The sequence below is a fragment of the Paroedura picta genome, chromosome 1 (genome assembly GCF_049243985.1).
Source record: "Paroedura picta isolate Pp20150507F chromosome 1, Ppicta_v3.0, whole genome shotgun sequence".
Lineage (NCBI taxonomy): Eukaryota > Metazoa > Chordata > Lepidosauria > Squamata > Gekkonidae > Paroedura > Paroedura picta.
This window is the reverse complement of record NC_135369.1, coordinates 181,414,900-181,434,014: the sequence shown is the minus strand read 5'-3', so window position 1 is coordinate 181,434,014 and position 19,115 is coordinate 181,414,900. Positions and strand designations below refer to the sequence as shown.

The following is a 19,115-nucleotide window of genomic DNA, read 5'->3' as shown; positions in this document are numbered from 1 at the left end:
GAGGGCCGCAGTTTGACTACCCCTGATCTAGTTAGTGTCACCAAATGGTATGCATAAAAAGGCTTCTTGGTTTGCGTAGAGCAACTGCACCAGTTTGATCAAATGCATTGGCACCCCCAAATCTTGCAGGGCTTCCCACAATTTGTTGTGATCCACACAAACAAAAGCTTTCTTGTAGTCAATAAAGCAGATGTAGACATCCTTCTGATATTCCTATGACTTTTTGAAAATCCAGCACAGGTTTGCTATATGATCATGAGTGTCACGCCCCACTGAAAGCCAGCTTGAACATCTGGTAATTCTCTCTCAGTGTTTGTTGCTGTGTGCTGTTGTATGATTTTGAGCAGGATCTTACTAGTATGAGAAATGAGGGCTATTGTATGGTAATTGGAACAGTTTTTTGAGTCACCCTTTTTTGGTAGTGGGATGAACACAGATAGTTTCCACTCCTTTGGCCAGTTTTTAGTTTCCCAGGTTTTCTGGCACAAAGCTCATGGTTTTGCTTGGTACACATCACAGCAGTTCCACGGGTATGATGACAATGCCTGGGGCCTTATTGCATGGCAATTGCCTTAAGGCTCATTCAACTTCCTCCTCAAGAATGGCCAGTTCAAGTTCTGTTTCTATTTCTTTTTCATTCTGAAGAGAGAGAACTTCCATTCTACATGCGTACAGTTTTGTGTATTCCCACCACCTGTTTTTGATGCTCTGTTGGTCAGTCAGTTCCTTCCCTTGTTTATCTTTGATAATGCTTTTGTGAGCAGCAAATGGCATTCGGAACCTCTTTATTTGTGCAAAAGCATTTATCATGTATTCATTTTTGTAATCTTCTTCTAATTGCTTGCATTTCTGACTCCAGTAAACTTCACTGTCTATTTTTACTGCTATTTGAAAATCACAATTTAATTTTCCTGCTTCCTCGCTTTCTCCTATGGTTTTTGCTGCTTTTCTACATTCAGCTATTCTTATACTGGAATCTGAGAGCCATTTTGACCTTTTTTCCAGCTTCTTATGTAATATGTGTTTAATTGCTGTTTCAACAACAATTGATTGAATTTCCTTAAGAATTGGTGGCATCCTGCCCAATTCAATAATGCCACTTTTTTCTTTGCCCACCCCCTACCCCCCAGCCTTGGAAAGTAACTTGGGTATGAGCCCCCAGGGGCTGGGCTTTCCAGTGCAGATGTTTGGTGGAATTCTTCTCCATGTTGGTTTGACTGACAGCCGCTTTTGATGTCTTTCAAGCACCATGGGAAGATATTTTGTGTCTATATGGTTTTACCAAGCCTCCAATGTATTAATCTTGCTGCTACTTTGGCTTGTCAGCTCCAACTTGGGAAATTCCTGTAGATTTATGGATGGTCCCTGAGGAGGACAGATTTGTGGGAGAGACCACAGTGGGGATAGGAGACCATAGAGTCCACCCTTCCCAACATCCATTTCCTTCAGGGGATCTGTTCTCTGTAGACAGATGATCAGTTGTGAGTCTGAGAGAACTCCAGGCCATGCTTAGACGTTGGTACACCAGGTTGTATTTGACAATTTTTGTCTTATAATTCTTACATTTTAAAGCAAGATTAGCTTTAAAGATTTTAAGGCAAGATTAGCATTATTACTAAGGGCTAATTTTGTACCTGATCTGGAACACAGTTCTTTAGAAGCGAATTCCACTAATGGTAGTGCACTTCCATTTTTTGCCAAGCTCGCTTGCCTTTGTATCCGGAGGCTACATATATGTTTGCATTTTCTCCCACTTCCGAACTTCTCCCTGACGAAAAATTTGGAAAGACCCCGGACACCTTTGAAAAAAGCCCTCTTGCCTCCCCTATGGGCTGGTGCCTGGAAGAAGACCTTTGCAAGGGCTGTAAAGGGAACAGATTACAAAGGTGACCCATAGCAAAGGTGCCAGATCACAGGTGAATCCTGCAGCTGGCTCCTTTGCCAGTGCTGAAGGCCATTTTTTTAGAGTCTGGAGGACAGTGGCTTGAAACCCTGCAGCGGAGTAGGTGTGGCTAAAAGAAGAAGATTTGTAAAACAGTCAGCTTCAAAACACCCTGAATCTTGGGATTAACGTGGAGAACAAAGTGTTAAAAAATCTACCGGGAGTGCTGAACAGAGAACTTTGCAGGGCACGTCTAGCGTGTTTGGATAATGAATGGAGCTTCCTTGAGTTCTTTGAGTTTTGAACTCTTCCAAACGAATGCTCGGGTATCTTTAGATCTCTTCAGAATAAGCCCTTAGTCTCTTTCTCATACAATTGGCTATATTGATCCTGAGGTTGGCCAAACTGCACGTGGAATCGCAGGCTGCTAATGAATATTTTGTCTCTGTTTTGTTTAGAGTGAACTTCAGATCTTGGAAGGAACAAAGAACAACAATGCCTTTGTTTAGCAAATCGTACAAAAACCCTGCTGAGATTGTGAAGTCTCTGAAAGAAAACTTGGCCATATTGGAAAAGCAGGATAAAAAAACAGACAAGGTATGAGGTAATGTGTCAGATGACATTGTTGTCGAGATTTCTTGGTTTCATAATCGGGGAAGGGGTAATTTATCTTGGTTTCATAACTGGGGAAGGGAGTCATTTAAATCCGGGGTAGTCAACCTGTGGTCCTCCAGATGTCCATGGACTACAATTCCCATGAGCCCCTGCCAGCAAACGCTGGCAGGGGCTCATGGGAATTGTAGTCTATGGACATCTGGAGGACCACAGGTTGACTACCCCTGATTTAAAGGGCTAGACATTGCCATGTTATTAGTGACAGCTCTCTGTGCATGTATACCATTATAGCAGACCATGATAAATTCTATCTGGCTTTATGAGCCACACCAAAAAATGTTGAAGCCGGGACTCTTTTCAGGTTTTTATATTTGAGCAAGGCCCCTGGGGTATGTGACTGGGTCTCCCCCTCCCTCCTAGCCCCCTCTTCTTCTTGCACAGTATTAGACTGTGCTGGGAGCTTATACCCATACTATTTTGACTACCAGCTATTTTTAACCATCCACACCAAGATCGGTGCTCCGAGGCGTGGGATGGGATTTATTTTTAGTCAGCTGGACGCTTCCATCTTTTTGTGGGTGTGCTCTGTTTTTAAAGGGGTCTTACCACATGTTTTATTGGTTATTATCTTCTTTTTTGTCAACTGCCATGAGCCAGTTCTCTGGGAGCGTGCAGTATAGACGATTTAACACGCATAAATAAATAACCAGACTTTCTAATTACTGCTGGCAGAAAACCTAATCCTAAACTCTTTGCGCTCTCTTACTGTCCTTTTTTGAAGCTCTAACAAAAGGGTTGTAGCATGTAAATAAGTATGGAGATATCCTGGTTCTCATCACGATGACAAGTTAACCTCTGTACTTCATCCAAATACGTTTTCTACTCCTACTGAGAATGACCGAGAGGCACTTATAATGTAGGACGGCTGGGAATATTAGGAGCCACAGTCAAATTTCTAGGCACCCTAGCAGTGGAAATTCCTCAAGCCCTGCAGTGTGGTGAATGTCGTTTGTCATAAGTGAACTGGCAAGATGTTCTGGATCTAGCTAATAGGTATCTCAACGGCACCATTTCAGTGTTTCCTTTCCGGCCTTTGGGCCATGCTGTTCACAGTCCCTTTCTATGTTTTGCTAAGGTGCGGGCATGTTATAAATCAAAGGGGTTTCAACCTAATTGGCAGGTAACTCCCGGTGGATTCTTGGAGAAAGTACTTCCATCTATAGTTGCAGCCATTGAACTTTCTAGCAAAGATCTGTTTTAAATTTCAAATGTGTTATCGCACTCCCTCTTCCCGAATGGCCAATGAGGGTCCTGTAGGAGGTGGGAAGGGGGGGGGTCCCCGGATGAGTGGAATGGGAAGGGGAGGGTCCCCAGATGAGTGGAATGGGAAGGGGAGGGTCCCCGGATGAGTGGAATGGGAAGGTGGGTCCCTGGATGAGTGGAATGGGAAGGGGAGGGTCCCCGGATGAGTGGAATGGGATGGGGAGGGTCCCCGGACTTTCACAGCTATGCTTCCCAAACATATTCTGCACAATCATGCCACTTTGGGGGATTCTCGAAGCCTGAAGAATGCTCCAGGGGTTTCTCAGTGATAAAAAAAGTTGAGAAAGGGTGCCATAAACAGAAAGGAAACCCTTGCGTGTAAAAAAAAAGTGCATAATACTCAGAGGCAGTAAGGCAGGCATGATCAGGTTGTCGGGGCACAGAACCTTGCGAAGAACAGATGTGTAGGAAATATGAATTAAATTAATGAATGTGGTAACCACAGGTGAAAACGGAGCACAGCATAACGTTAGCATCAGATATGGACACATATGAAAACATACCATAAATAAATAACATTAAGACATATCGACATGCAAATAAAAAACTACAGATCCCATCTGGCTGGTATTTAAAGTGTACCCAGCACACAACACAGCTGAAAACTTAGTGCTACAATTTAAAATGCAAATGTTCTTGAGCAGAGGATATAAAGTTCCCTTTCATTTTAATAGACAAGAACATAAAAAATTGCCCTTTGGAAAGTAAGGCAAGGAAGTGCATCTGCCAATAAAAAATTAATGTGCTCCTCATTGGAGAGCTTATTTATTTGCAGTGTTTCTGGGCTGCCTTTCCACTAGTTCAAGGTCCCCAAGGTGCTTGGGAAAGAAACCCTCACTGTGTTATCTTGGAATGCCTGCCTTTGGGGGAATGTTTGTCTGGTATTCCTTGCCCCTCTCTGTCTCTCTCTCTCTCTCTCTCACACACGCACACACATACGCGCGCGCATGCGCACAAACGCACACAATTTTCTCCATGAACAAATGATGCTGCTTTGTGCTTAATCAGACCTTTGTCTGCTCAGCCTAGGGCCTTTTCTGCACACATAGAATAATGCACTTTCATTGCACTTTAGAAGTAGATTTTCCTGCTCCGCACAGGAAAATCCAGCTGCCAAAGCACATTGGAAGTGCAATATCCCATGTGTGCGGAATGGGCCCAGGAGTGGCTTTCCGGGGTTTGGGGCAAAGGGCTTTTCACAGCACATCCTAATAATCCTATTTAAACTGGAGATAGCTGGAACATTTTGCTTGCCAAGCAGATGCTCCATCACTAAGCCACAGGGGCTGCCTCCTGGGCACCTGAAAGTCCTCACCATGCAGGCAGCTGCGCACCGTGGTGAAATCACCAACCGTGTCACACGGAATTATGTCGATCTCATCACCGTCCTCTGCCGGATTTGTTTGAACATTTTGTTTCCTAGCTGCTAAGCTGCTCTTGCTTCCTAGGCGTCAGAAGAAGTTTCCAAATCACTCCAAGCGATGAAGGAGATTCTGTGCGGGGCCACTGACAAGGAGCCCCCGACGGAGGTTGTGGCTCAGTTAGCACAAGAATTGTACAACAGCGGCCTGCTGGTCAGCCTCATAGCCAACTTGCAGCTGATAGACTTTGAGGTAAGCCAACAGGATGCTTAAAATTCCAGGCGTGGTTCAAGAATTTGGCTTGCGCTTGGCCCAGCTGGCCTGAGAGTGTTAAAACAATCGTTTGAATAAGAAAGAACACAGTTTGAATCAACCATCAGGCAGTAAGCCCACAAGCACCCTTCACTTCCTTGGTCCCAGCTAGCTTTGCTTTTTGCTCAATCTTACCCAATTCCCCTCCATGCTAGTCCCGTGTGGATCCAGGTGAAGCCCATGGCTGCATGCACAGCTGTTGACATACAATCCCACGGCTGTTGACGTACAGTATTGTTACAGAGGGAGTAAGGTGAAATTTCTACCTCTGATCCTCAGGACAGATTAGTGCATATGAATGGGAAACGTGCAAGGAACTGAGGTGGCAAGGGGTTAAAAGGGAATGAAACGAAGCAGAATCGGGCTTTGTGTTTCATCCCCAGCTTTGGAAAACTTGCTTTTTTGGTTTATTTGTTTTCAGAATCAGAATTTATTCTCTCGTGGTCCAAGAGCAGTCATAAAAAGGCATCACAGCATACAGAATATAAAAGACAGCATAGAGCGTCGCATCCATCAATAAAACAGTGAATTTTATAAACTAGATATGTAGAGTTGTAGCGGCCTTCTAGCCGTTGCTTCTGAAGCGTCATTGCCAGGCAACCAAACTTAGCCACTTTAAAAGCAGGCTCTGGGTTCTTATCCCCTAACATTCTAGCTAAACAAAACACCTTTTCCAGGTGTTTCTAGGGGGATAGGATCTATGAAAGATTTATCAATACAGACAACATTCAAAAATTACATGCTCCATCTCTGCATATGCATAAGCATTCCACCCAAGACACATCCTCCAGTATTTACCCTCTAGTGTTTTTGTTTTTGTTTTGAACAGGGCAAAAAGGACGTCTCCCAAATATTCAACAACATCTTAAGAAGACAGATTGGAACTCGGAGTCCCACTGTGGAATACGTTAGTGCCCATCCACATATCCTGTTCATGCTGCTCAAGGGGTAGGTGCTATATGGGCCTCAGGGGAGTTAAAAACCTTCTCAGGACCCGTCTTTCTCCTAACCTCCACCCTCAGTGGTCACTTGGCTGTTCCTCTAGCCCAGGGGGGGTAGTCAAACTGCGGCCCTCCAGATGTCCATGGACTACAATTCCCAGGAGCCCCTGCCAGCATTCGCTGGCAGGGGCTCCTGGGAATTGTAGTCCACGGACATCTGGAGGGCCGCAGTTTGACTACCCCTGCTCTAGCCTTATCAGTCTCTCACTTCACTTTTTAGGATGGCTGGTATAGTGTGAGGAACACTAGGTCATGCGCTCTGTACACTGACTACAAACGTGCACAGAGGCACAAGTCAAGGGATTTCTGATTTAAAGCGGTGTTTAATAGGTCCCTTTTGTAGAGAGATGTAGAATTTTCTCAAATTTTGAAGACACGGAGAATAGCTTTATTTTTTTTTAGTAGTGGGAACAATAGAAATCTTGAAGAAGAAGAAGAGTTGGTTCTTATATGCCACTTTTCTCTACCCGAAGGAGTCTCAAAGCGGCTTACAATCATCTTCCTTTTCCTCTCCCCCCCAAATAGACATGCTGTGAGGGAAGTGAGGCTGAGAGAGCCCTGATATTACTGAAGAAGAAGAAGAGTTGGTTCTTAGATGCCGCTTTTCTTTCCCCGAAGGAATCTCAAAGTGGTTTACATTCCCATTCCCCTTCCTCTCCTCACAACAAGGAGGTGAGGCTGAGAGAGCCCTGATATTACTGCTTGGTCCGAAGAGCTTTATCAGTGCTGTGGGGAGCCCAAGGTCACCCAGCTGGCAGCATGTGGGGGAGCGTGGAATCAAGCCCAGCTCACCAGATTAGAAATCCGCACTCCTAACCACTCTGGCTCTGAGGAGCGGGGAGGATGATATCTATGGGCCCTCTTTAGAGAGCCAGCATGGTCAGTGTCAGACCAGGCAGGTAGAGCTGGGTTAGAATGCCCATTCATGCCGTGGAAGCTTGCTGGGTGCCCTGGGGCCAGTCACATTCTTGTAGCCTAAACAATCTTACAGCATTAAAGTGACGGTAAAATAGAGGATGATGGGAACCCCCTTTGAGTCCCCATTTGTCGAGGGGAAGTGCGGTGTGAACGAATTAAATAACTTTTGCGACTGTGACAACCCAGAAATCATGGTTTAGCTGGCACATAAATTTTTTATGAATCGGCATGTTTATGGAGTTTAACTGCCTTGGTTTTCTGCAAGTATATCCGGTATTGAAAGTTGCAACCTTCTGCACCCTATGCTATCTTAAGGCATTTCATTCATTCCAAAAGAGAGGGGTGGGAGGAAACCCAGGGATTCTTTTCAAAGGTTTTAGACTACAGGGACCCACTCTGGAGAAGTCCAGATGTCTAAGATAGCCTTTCTCACCTTTTTTATCATTGAGAAGCCCCTGAAACATTCTTCCAGCTTCGAGAAACAACCAAAGTATGCAATTATGCAGAATATGGTTGGGAAACGTAGCTGCGTACGTGCCCATCCACAGCCCCTCCCTTTTCCACCCTCTCCAGGCCCAACATTGGCTGTTGGGAGGGGAGAGTCATATCACCCTATCTTAACACAGCCCGCAGCGCCACGGGTGCTACAGACTAAATAAAGCCGTAAGGGCTTAGGGGGAGGAGTTAGGGCAGGCTCGGTCTGGGATGAGGAAGGGTGCTGATTGGCCCCTTCCTCTGGACAGACCATCGGCAATTCCCGCCCTGGCGAAAAGGGAGCAACGCGTGGCTCGCAGTTGCTCCCTTGCCGACGGCCTGGGAGCCCCTGACCAGTCGTGCGCAGCGCGGCTGGTGGGGGCTCCCTTGCCTAATGGCCGCCGAAAACCAGACACCGCCAAGGAGCCGCCACTGTGCACGGCACCAGGCCGCCAGGGAGCCGCCGCACGAAGCCACGGCCTCCCTTCTCCACTCCTTTCCCGGGCCGCCGCTGAGACAAGGACGCTGTGCCAACGCTGCCCGCCTCCTCTTTCAGGAAGGCTTCCTTCCCTCAAACTACCCTCGCCTTGCCCTCGCTCTGTCCCCGCCTGCTAGCGCCCATTGTATTTCTTATACAATGGGCTTTTTTCCTAGTAAATGTATAATACATTTTTTAAATGTATGAAAATTAATTAATTGCCCCCCATTCAGGAACCCCTTCCAGGGCCATCAAGGAACCCCAGGGTTTTATGAAACCCTGGTGGAGAAAGCCTGGTCTGAGATCTTTGCAATCAAAGCTACACTTCCTCCTTGAGAATCTGAAGACATTCCAATTTGACAAACCACCCATCCCCATTGGTACTTTCCTGTGTTGTACGTTTCTGTAAAATGACTCCCTCCCTCCATCCTAGATACGAAACACCCCAGATCGCCTTACGTTGTGGAATTATGTTAAGAGAATGTGTCCGGCACGAGCCCTTGGCCAAAATCGTTCTCTTCTCGGATCAGTTCAGAAATTTTTTCCAATACGTGGGGATGTCAACCTTCGACATAGCTTCCGACGCTTTCGCCACTTTTAAGGTGAGTTCTTAATTTGCCGCGGGATTTGACAGCGATGCAATTTACGTGTGTAAAATCAACTTACTTTGCCCGCAGGTGAGTCACACCTTTACGTACTTAGACTTCCAGGAGCTGTCACCAAAGACTTCAGGGAAAGCGGAGCAGATTAAAAACGGGCCAGACAGGAAACAGAGAGCAGGGGTAAATGGGCAGTTCTCATGGGGGCAGAAAGGGTGCATTGGGAGTTAAGAAAGGATCAGCATTGGGGCCAGTGCTATTTCATTGGTTCACTGATCTTCTGGAATCGAAGGTGTGCAGTGTGGTGGCTAGGATTGTGCGCTCCGGCGCACTTTTTGGTGCTCACCAAAGCACACCGGAGTGCGCAACCATAGTAGTGGCCAGTTTTGTCGATAATACCAAATTATTCAGGATGGTGAAACCCAAGCAGGATTATGAAGAGCTCCAGTAGAATCTCTCTAAACTGGGTGAGCAGGAAGCATTATGGGAAATGAAGTTCAGCGTGGATAAGTTCCAAATGATCCAGGGAGGGAGGGGGGGCGCCCTAATTTGAAATATGCTGATGAGGTCTGAACTGACCAATTTCGGGAGGGGAAGGATCTTGGGGTTGTAGTCTTGGTTCAATGTGTATGCAGCGGTGGTGAAAAACGCAAACTCTGTTGGAGGGATGATTAAGGAACCAAATGGAAATCGCTAACCGGAGGCATAAAAGGTTTTGTGTGCTGATTTAACGGCAGTGGGTACTTTTCCTCAGCGTCCTGCTCACAAAGAAGAAGAAGAGTTGGTTCTTATATGCTGCTTTTCCCTACCCGAAGTAGGCTCAAAGTGTCTTACAGTCACCTTCCCTTTCCTCTCCCCACAACAGACACCCTGTGAGGGAGGAGAGGCTGAGAGAGCCCTGATATTCCTGCTCGGTCATAGAATCATAGAATCATGGAATCATAGAATCATAGAATCATAGAATCATAGAGTTGGAAGGGGCCATACAGGCCATCTAGTCCAACCCCCTGCTCAACACAGGATCAGCCCAAAGCATCCTAAAGCATCCAAGAAAAGTGTATCCAACCTTTGCTTGAACACTGCCAGTGAGGGGGAGCTCACCACCTCCTTAGGCAGCCTATTCCACTGCTGAACTACTCTGACTGTGAAAATTTTTTTCCTGATATCTAGCCTATATCGTTGTACTTGAAGTTTAAACCCATTACTGCGTGTCCTCTCCTCTGCAGCCAACAGAAACAGCATCAGAACAGTTTTATCAGTGCCGTGGTGAGCCCAAGGTCACCCAGCTGGTTGCATGTGGGGGGGGGGGAGTGCAGAATCGAACCCGGTATGCCAGATTAGAAGTCCGCACTCCTAACCACTACACCAAGCTGGCTCTCCAGTTTGGGAAATGTCAGGCTTCTAAGATTTCAGGCTCACAAGCTATAGCATGTTGGTTTTCTGGTAATTTCTCCCAGAGATCAGCAAGATGAGATTAGTAGCTGTTGAAGAATCTGTGATGGTACAAAGTCGGCCCCCGAACATGTTGGCTTCTTTACTCGAGATTCCCTTAAGAAGCTTGACTCCATAGTTTTAACCCGGTCTTAATTTTTTTAAAGAACCTTTGTAGAAGGGTCTGTAGGTGGAGGAAGCTTTATTGTTTGTTTGGATGTGAATAGGCCTAAAAGAAGACAGGAGCGTAATTGTGAACAGAGCTGCCCTCTTCTAAACTCACTGACTTCAGGGGTCCTAGAAAGGGGGTGATTCCGTTTAGGATTGCGCTGTGAATGTCCAGTGTATACATATTTTATATCACTTTTTCAAAATGCTTGAGAGCTTTCAAAATTAATGAGCACATTTTGTCCCTTGGTGCCTGACATACTTTTTCAAGGGCCATTTGGAATGGCTGAGGAGTGCAGTGCTGGCAATGGATCCTGGTAGTCATTATGAAATGGTCTAAAGCACAAGTCTTGAACCTCCTTTCCTCCCCTCTGTCTCTCCCTTCCTTCAATCCCTTCCTCCATCCCTCCTGCCTTCCTTCCTCTCCCCTCCCTCCCTTCCTCCCCACCTTCCCTCCCTTCATCCATCCATCTCTCTCCTCTATCCCTCCCTTCCTCCCTCTCTCCCTTTCCTCCCCTCTCTTCCTTCATCCCTTCCTTCCTCTTCTCCATTGCTCCCCCCTCCATCCCTCTCCCCGTCTCTTCTGCCCTCCCTCCCTCCCTCCCTCCCTTCCTTCCTTCCTTCCTTCGCTCCCTCCCTCCCTCCCATCCTGCATCATCTCTCCTGACCTCCCTCCTCTCCTTCATCACCCTCCCTCCCTTCCTTGCCCCCCTCAGCCCCATTGTCCTGCTCAGAGCACTTACTAATGCAGGAGAGTAAAGGGGAAGAAATGTGTGTCATGTGCAGCAGATTTCACTCTTTGCTTGCAATTTTCTTTCCCCAGGATCTGCTAACAAGACACAAAGTGCTGGTAGCAGAACTATTAGAGCAAAATTATGACATGGTAAGAACCAGAGCCTTTTTTTTCAGATTCATTTTCAGAACTTCTTAGTAAGGCTACTGCCGCTGAGGTATGCTTCCAGTTTTATCCCCCACATATCTGCTACCACTTTGGCAGGCTATAAAACCTTGTTGGATCTTAACACCAGAAAGGCTTTTGCCATGTACTGCTGTATGCACCTTGGTTGTTGGATGCAAAGGGGTCCACCGTGACTTCAATAAAGAAACGAAGATAGCAGAGAATTTCCAGAAGTGCTGGGGGAGGGGACCATGGATCAGTATTGGAGCATCTGTTTCGTGTGCAGAAGGTCCCAGGCTCAATCCCTGCTGTCTCCAGCTAAAAGGATCAGATGGTACATGATGTGAAAAAGTCTGCCTGAGACCATGGAGAGCTTCTGCCAACCTAAGTAGACAATACTGATCTGAGTGAGCCTTTTGACGCAGGGTGGTAAGGCAGCCGACATGCTGTCTGAAACTCTGACCATGAGGCTGGGAGTTCGATCCCAGCAGCCGGCTCAAGGCTGACTCAGCCTTCCATCCTCCCGAGGTCGGTAAAATGAGTACCCAGCTTGCTGGGGGGTGGTAAAATGGTAATGACCGGGGAAGGGAATGGCAAAACCACCCTGTATTGAGTCTGCCAAGAAAATGCTGGAGTCTGACCAAGGGTCAGACTTGACTCGGTGCTTGCACAGGGGATACCTTTACTGATCTGAGTAGACCAAGGGTCTTGAGTCCGTGTAAATCAGCTTCTTACGGAGAGAGATCATAGCTCAGTGGCAGAGGACCATCGAGTTGGACAGGACCATGCAGGCTGTCTAGTCCAACCTCTACTCAAGGCAGGATCAGCCTCAAGCATCGATGATAAATATCTGTTCACCTGTTGCTTGAGGACCGCCAGTGAGGGAGAGCTCACCACCTGTTTGGCATGCGGAGGGTCCTATGTCCAATCCCTACCACCTCCAGTTAAGAGAATCTGGCCATAGGGAATATGAAAGGCCTCTGCTGTAAGATCTTGGAGAGGCATGGCCCGGCTGAGTAGACAGTATTGACCTTGGTGGGCCAGTAATCTGATTCAGTTTAAGGCGGCTTCCTGTGTTTGTTGTGGCACTTCCAGGGTGCCCAGCATGGCTTGGCCGCAGCATTAGAGCACCTTGCTCCCCTCCTCTCCTACCAGGGGGAAAATAAAGCCAGTGGTTTGGGATATATAACTTCTCAATTTCCTTTTTCTCTTCAGTTCTTTGATGATTACGAAAAGCTGCTTCATTCCGAGAATTACGTGACCAAGAGGCAATCTCTAAAGGTAAGATGAAACTCTTGGTCATTCCTGCCCGTCTTCAACACTTTGGCTCTTAAGATAATGAACAGTTTTTGTGTTGGCTTCTCTCTTGCAGCATGTTGAGGCTTATGGAAAATCAGGCCTAGAATTTCCGCTGTCTGTATATCTGATTTTACTGTGAAGGATTTCAGAAGAAGAAGAGTTGGTTTTTTCTATCCCGCTTTTCACTGCCTGAAGGAGTCTCAGAGCGGCTTACAGTCGCCTTCCCTCCCTCTCCCCACTATGGGCACCCTGGGAGGGAGGTGAGGCTGAGAGAGCTCTGATGAAATGCCCCATGAGAACAGCATTAACAGGACTGTGACTAGCCCAAGGTCACCCAGCTGGCTGCATGTGGAGGAGCAGGGAATCAATCCTGGCTCCCCAGATTAGAAGCCCCCACTCTTAAGCACTATACCAGGCTGGCTCACATAAAAGGTGTGTGTGTGTCTGTGTGTGTCAGGAATCCTTTAACTCGTTCCAAATGAACCTGGAAAAGTCTTGCTTAAAATGCCTTTTCACTTTGGTTCTTGTGGGCCTGTGGAAAAGGCTGCATCTGTTCTAGCGGTCAAACTAGAATTCGGTCTCCTTGTTTGCATTTGGCACTTGTATTCATTTTTAATGGATGCTTCTGTATCATCTTATGCTGGTCTATGACCGTAATAAAACTAACTGGACTGAACTTGTATTCAGGGAATATTTCTACTTATTGGAGTATGACCTTCAACTCTATGCTGTCCCCCCGCCACACACACACACAGAGCAGCAGTTTCAGGGGGACTGAAACTATGAGCATCGGGTGGTATTTTAATGTATAAGAGGAGTGAGGTCTACCATAACATCTTAGTCTTGTGACTCAAGGGAGTTGACATGGTTCAGTGGTTAAGGGCAGTGGACTCCAATCGAATCCCCACCCAGCCATGGAAGTTTACTAGGTGACCTTGGGCCACTCACACATTCCTCACCCTAACCCGCCTCACAGGGTTGTTGTGAGGGTGAAATTGAGGAGAGGAATATGATGTAAGGCACGTTGGATCCTCATTGGGGAGGAGGGCAGGGTATAATTGAACCATATTTTTATTATTTTTATTTTTTTATTATTTTTATTTTTAATTTTTTTTATTTTTTTTATTTTTTTTTTATTTTTTATTTTTTTTATTTTTATTTTTATTTTTATTTTTATTTTTATTTTTATTTTTATTTTTATTTTTATTTTTATTTTTATTTTTATTTTTATTTTTATTTTTATTTTTATTTTTATTTTTATTTTTATTTTTATTTGATGTATTAATATTAGATTTATTATTATTAGATTTATTACCAGCCACTCCCAATAAGGCTTGTGGAGTTACAAAAAATGTCTAAAAACTCCAATAGAATTACCACTAAATTCCATACACTACATAAGTATACACGATGCATCAAAAACATCATACCACTAAACCCCAGCCCTAATACCAGCCCTTGGGAAAACATAATTAATAATATAAAATCAAACTAAGGCCCAATCGGGTGATGGTGCCAGTGTCCGTGCATGCTGACTTTGCTACCAGGTGTGAGAGGCAGCTGTGAGGTTTGAAAGAGGGCATGGGTGCAGAGATGTTGGAGAACATGCAGAGAAGCTGACTTCCTTCCCAGTTGTTCGCAGAGAGCTCATTTCTGCCCGTGTTTTCCATAGCTGCTGGGTGAGTTGATTCTGGACCGACATAACTTCGCCATCATGACCAAGTACATCAGCAAACCAGAGAACCTGAAGCTGATGATGAACCTGCTGCGTGACAAAAGCCCCAACATCCAGTTCGAGGCATTCCATGTCTTCAAGGTAAAGCAAAGTTCAGAGCTCCAAGGGGAAGCTGAGATTGAGAAGGGGGCCTTGACCAATCTTTCTCCTACTCTCCTCACATTGGACCACAGGGTCCAAATCTATAGACCCCAAAGAAAGTTCTCCCATCCTCCATTGGTTTCTGTGTGTGTGCGCGCGCGCGCTCGTGCGTGTGTGTGTGTGTGTGTAAGGGGGTATTTAAAGGGATCATGGTCTCCTTAGATCCCTTCTCCAAGCCATGAGCAAACTCCAGAGGTTTAAAGAGCTTGAAGTCCCTTTAAACATCTTCCCCAAGCAGCAAGTTCATTGTGAAGGTATTTAAAGGGGTTGCAATCGCTTTAAACACCCTAACTCTGATTATCAGGCAGTCCCAAAAAATCCCAAATATTTTCAGGCTTGATCATTTCAGAAATCCAGCTACAGTCTACATCCAGCTGAAAGAATAGCCAGAAAATGCCAATAAGATATTTTTCAGATACTTTTAAAGCTTGGATTTAGCCAAACACGCACCCTTTAAGAGTATTGAGATCGAGCAGTCTGCTCAGGGTCCCTGGCTCCCAAGGGGGTAAAACCGGCCTCAACCAGGGTTAGGGTGTTTTTGGACCTGGCCCCAATTTTTAAAAAATGGATTGTGAATCTGGCCAACCAGATGGTAGAGTTGCAATCTCAAGTACATTGAATACTATGAGATTTATTTCTTCATAAACACTGTCCCTTGAAGTTTAAATATATACCTGCTGTTATGTTTTAATTTTAATACATTAAAAATTGGGGGCCCTCCAAAAAAAGGGCAAGTAGACAGAAAGAGTGAATGAGGGCAGCCTTCCTCCTGGAACGGAGGATATGCCATTAAGTTGGCTTCAAATTCTATGCAGGGAGCACATACACATCACTGCTTGCCAGCCAAGCCTCAATCATGAGAAGTAAAATGGCAGCCAGAGGGAGAGGAATTTGGCTGGAGGAGGATGTGAAATGGGGAATGCCATAAGCTTCCCTGCTAAGAGAGTACTCAAGGGGCCACTCAACAGCTCCTGCAATCACAGACATTTAAGAAGACTCCTAGCTGGAGTGAGGAAGGGAGGAGAGGCAGAAGCAAGCAAGGCCAGAAGTCAGAGCAACCAGTTTTTGTTGAAGAAGGAAGAATGCTTTCTGCTTTGCAGCAGCAACCTCACCAGTAACTTTGGAAGCCACTTGCTTTGATGGGTGGAGCCTCTAGAAATGTTCAGAATGCCAAACACTTTGTATCCTTTTTTTGCAAAAATACCAGGCCTTTGACTGTCCTTTTCCCACCTTTCTTTGCAAAAGCAGACCTGACATCTTCTGAACCCATTCACACAGTGACTTTACCTTCCTTATATACATTCATAGCTTCAACCTGGTCATTCATGGAGAGGGAGAGTTAAAAGGCTGAGTTATATGGATGCCTGAGCTTTGCTGGCTGGCAAAGCACCTAGAATGGCCAAAATACTATTATGGAGGATAAGAACAAGAGGGGTCTGACAGAAGGAACCATGGAGACCAAAACGAACAATGATGTTATTGTCTTTTTTGCAAGAAAGGGACAAGATGAACCGCAGTAGATAGTCCCTCTTAAGGCAGGAAGAACAGCATGGGTCAGAGGGCAAATGCCCTGAGGGTGATAGCAGCAGGCGAGCCTCAGGTTGGGGACCCCTGCTTTTAGAACAAATGCATCTTGCAGGTGTGCTCTTTGCAGAGGAGCTGTGTTGTAGACTGTAAGCTCAATATGAGCAGGCAGTGTGATGCGGCGGTAAAGAAGGCGTGTGGAGCCTTGGGCTGGATCAACAGAGGCATCACATCAAAATTGCAAGATGTCTTAGTCTTGCTGTACACCCCACATGGAGTCCTGAGTGTAGTTCTGGAGGGCCCCCTTCAAAAATGACGTGGACAAAAGAAGAAGAAGAAGAAGAGTTGGTTCTTATATGCCGCTTTTCCCTACCCGAAGGAGGCTCAAAGCGGCTTACAGTCGCCTTCCCATTCCTCTCCCCACAACAGACACCCTGTGGGGTGGGTGAGGCTGAGAGAGCCCTGATATCATTGCTCGGTCAGAACAGTTTTATCAGTGCGAGCCCAAAGTCACCGAGCTGGCTGCATGTGGGGGAGTGCAGAATCGAACCTGGCATGCCAGATTAGAAGTCCGCACTCCTAACCACTACACCAAACTGGCTCTCAAACACTGGCAGGGGCTGGCAGGCACCAAACGCTGGCAGGGGCTCATAGGAACTGTAGTCCATGGACATCTGGAGGACCACAGGTTGACTACCCCTGATTTAGAGGAAGGCAGGGAGCAATTCCTGTTAGCAGCAGAGGAGAGGACCTGCAGTAATGGGTTTAAACTACAGCTAGACAAGGAAAATATTTCTGCAGAGTACTTCAGCGGTGGAATTAACAGCCTAAGGAGCTGGTGAGTTTCCCCTCACTGGCTTTCTCCAACGCAGAAGTTGGACAGATACTTACCATACATGCTTTTTTAGGCTGATCCTGCGTTGAACAGGGCGTTGGACTAGTTTGCCTATATGGTCCCTTCCAACAATATGGCTCTCCTGAAAGTCACCCTGTGCACTGGTTCCAAAATGCAGCGCGAAGGAGTATAAGATTGCAAGATAATTAAACTGGCCCAAGAGTTGCCCTGTCGGTTTCCCCGTTCAGGCATCTCTCTCTCTCTGTTTAATTTCTTTTTGGAAGACCTATTTCTGCTGCTAGAAGAGCAAGTTACCTCTGCCATCATGGTCATTAGGAGCTTCAATCTGTAGATCAACTCTAGCGCAGGGGCGGCCAAACGATGGCTCTCCAGATGTTGGACTCCAATCTCCCAGAGTTCCCGCAAGCGTGGCGAATTTGGCAGGGACTCATGGGGATTGTAGCCATGAACATCTAGAGCAGGGGTAGTCAAACTGCGGCCCTCCAGATGTCCATGGACTACAATTCCCAATTCGCTGGCAGGGGGCTCCTGGGAATTGTAGTCCATGGACATCTGGAGGGCCGCAGTTTGACTACCCCTGATCTAGAATAAGGTGACCAGATTGTCCCACTTTTGGAGGGACATCTGGGGCTCCCTGGCAAATTGTACTTATGTTGAAATTAAAAAAATATATATTACAATACTATTTTTGCGTTCTATGCATTCTATGAAACTTTTCGTTGCTCCATATAGACTAAATTGAACCCCCCCCCCCCCGGTCAATGGTGTCCCGCTTTAACAATGTTAAAATCTGGTCACCTTAATCTAGAGAGCCACAGTTTGGCCCACCAGCAGCTCTGGTGGAGGCACTTCTCCCCCTTGGAACAAGGTTCCCCTCCCAGTACATCTATGGTATTGGAGACTGGGATCCACTGGAGAGTTTCAGCAATCCAGAAGGTTGTCAGATGCGATTCTGTGGTCACCACCACCCCTCTCAGTGCTTGGGAGTCCCTTCTCCCTGAAGCTGCATTTCAGGAAGGGCTTGGAGCTGCTGCGGAGGGTGGGCGGAGTAGTGAGAAACTGCCAGCAGAAATCCCTCTGGTCACAGATACCTTCCAGTGGAATCCAAGCCAGAGACTGTCACACATGCTTAAGTCAGGGAACCAAGCTGCAGGTACTGAACTGCCTGCAACAGGGCCTTCAATTCCACAGTTCACCAAGGAAGGTATGGATGCTCCCAGCATGCTTAGCACAGAACTGGCAGTGGAGAGAGAGAGAGACAAATGCACCGGAGAACAGTTATTTATAAGCACCCTCAGGGTTTTTCCTGCCTGCTACACTTTGTTGCTTCTGGGCTACGCTGGTTATGTTTCCATGGGAATGTTTGTTGTGTCTGAACACCGTGATGCAATCGTTTAAAAGTCTGTTAGTCTTTGTTGACTTTGTTTATGCGGATAAAGGTTTTCTGCATCTGAGCACCGTGATTTGTGTTTGGAGGGAAGAGTTATATCCAAATGAGTGTTTCTCACCCTCTAAAAATTGCCTGTAGAAGTCCCCTAACCTGATAGCATTCTCCTGCTATCGATTGCTGTTCTGCCCTTTTAGGGAGGGGAGGGTATTGAGTGGCTTTATGGCCCATGCGACCTCAGATTTATTTATGTGATTTAGAAGAAGAAGAAGAGTTGGTTCTTATATGCAGCTTTTCCCTACCCGAAGGAGGCTCAAAGCGGCTTGAAGGGCGGGTTTTTTGACATAATTGTTCACTTTTTGAAATGACACTAGATTAGCCTTTCTCAAAGTTTTTACCATCGAGAAACCTCTGAATCATTCTTTAGGCTTTGAGAAATCCTAGAATTGCCACTCCCTGCCGGTACTCATATGCAGCTCTTCTTAGCTACAGAGAGGAGCTTCTGGCTTGGACCGGGGGCATGGCTTAGTGGTACAGCAGGGGAGAAGGTCCCCACGTTCTGTCCTTGACATCTCCACTTAGAAGGACTAGGCAGTAGGTGACGTGAAAGAGACCCTGGAGAGTCTTACATAGTATCGCCCTCAATGGACCACCAGGCTGATTCACTATAGGGCAGCTTCATGTGTTCATATGAGCGGAAAACTCAGACATTT

The 19,115-nt window shown here is 46.3% G+C and overlaps 1 protein-coding gene across 5 annotated transcripts in view; it reads left to right on the top strand.

The window, feature by feature from the left end:
* CAB39L (calcium binding protein 39 like) overlaps nucleotides 1–19,115 on the top strand; it is a 32,183-nt gene that overhangs the window by 11,085 nt on the left and 1,983 nt on the right. For 4 of the 5 annotated variants that reach the window (XM_077314578.1, XM_077314549.1, XM_077314558.1 and 1 more), the window contains exons 2-8: nucleotides 2,341–2,479; nucleotides 5,269–5,433; nucleotides 6,323–6,441; nucleotides 8,798–8,966; nucleotides 11,386–11,445; nucleotides 12,676–12,741; nucleotides 14,432–14,575. In XM_077314578.1, coding sequence (XP_077170693.1) covers nucleotides 2,378–2,479; nucleotides 5,269–5,433; nucleotides 6,323–6,441; nucleotides 8,798–8,966; nucleotides 11,386–11,445; nucleotides 12,676–12,741; nucleotides 14,432–14,575 — 825 coding nt within the window. In that variant the 5' untranslated portion in view covers nucleotides 2,341–2,377. Of the gene's footprint in view, nucleotides 1–2,340; nucleotides 2,487–5,268; nucleotides 5,434–6,322; nucleotides 6,442–8,797; nucleotides 8,967–11,385; nucleotides 11,446–12,675; nucleotides 12,742–14,431; nucleotides 14,576–19,115 lie in introns of those variants that run through there. The other variant, XM_077314588.1, reaches the window with a different exon arrangement.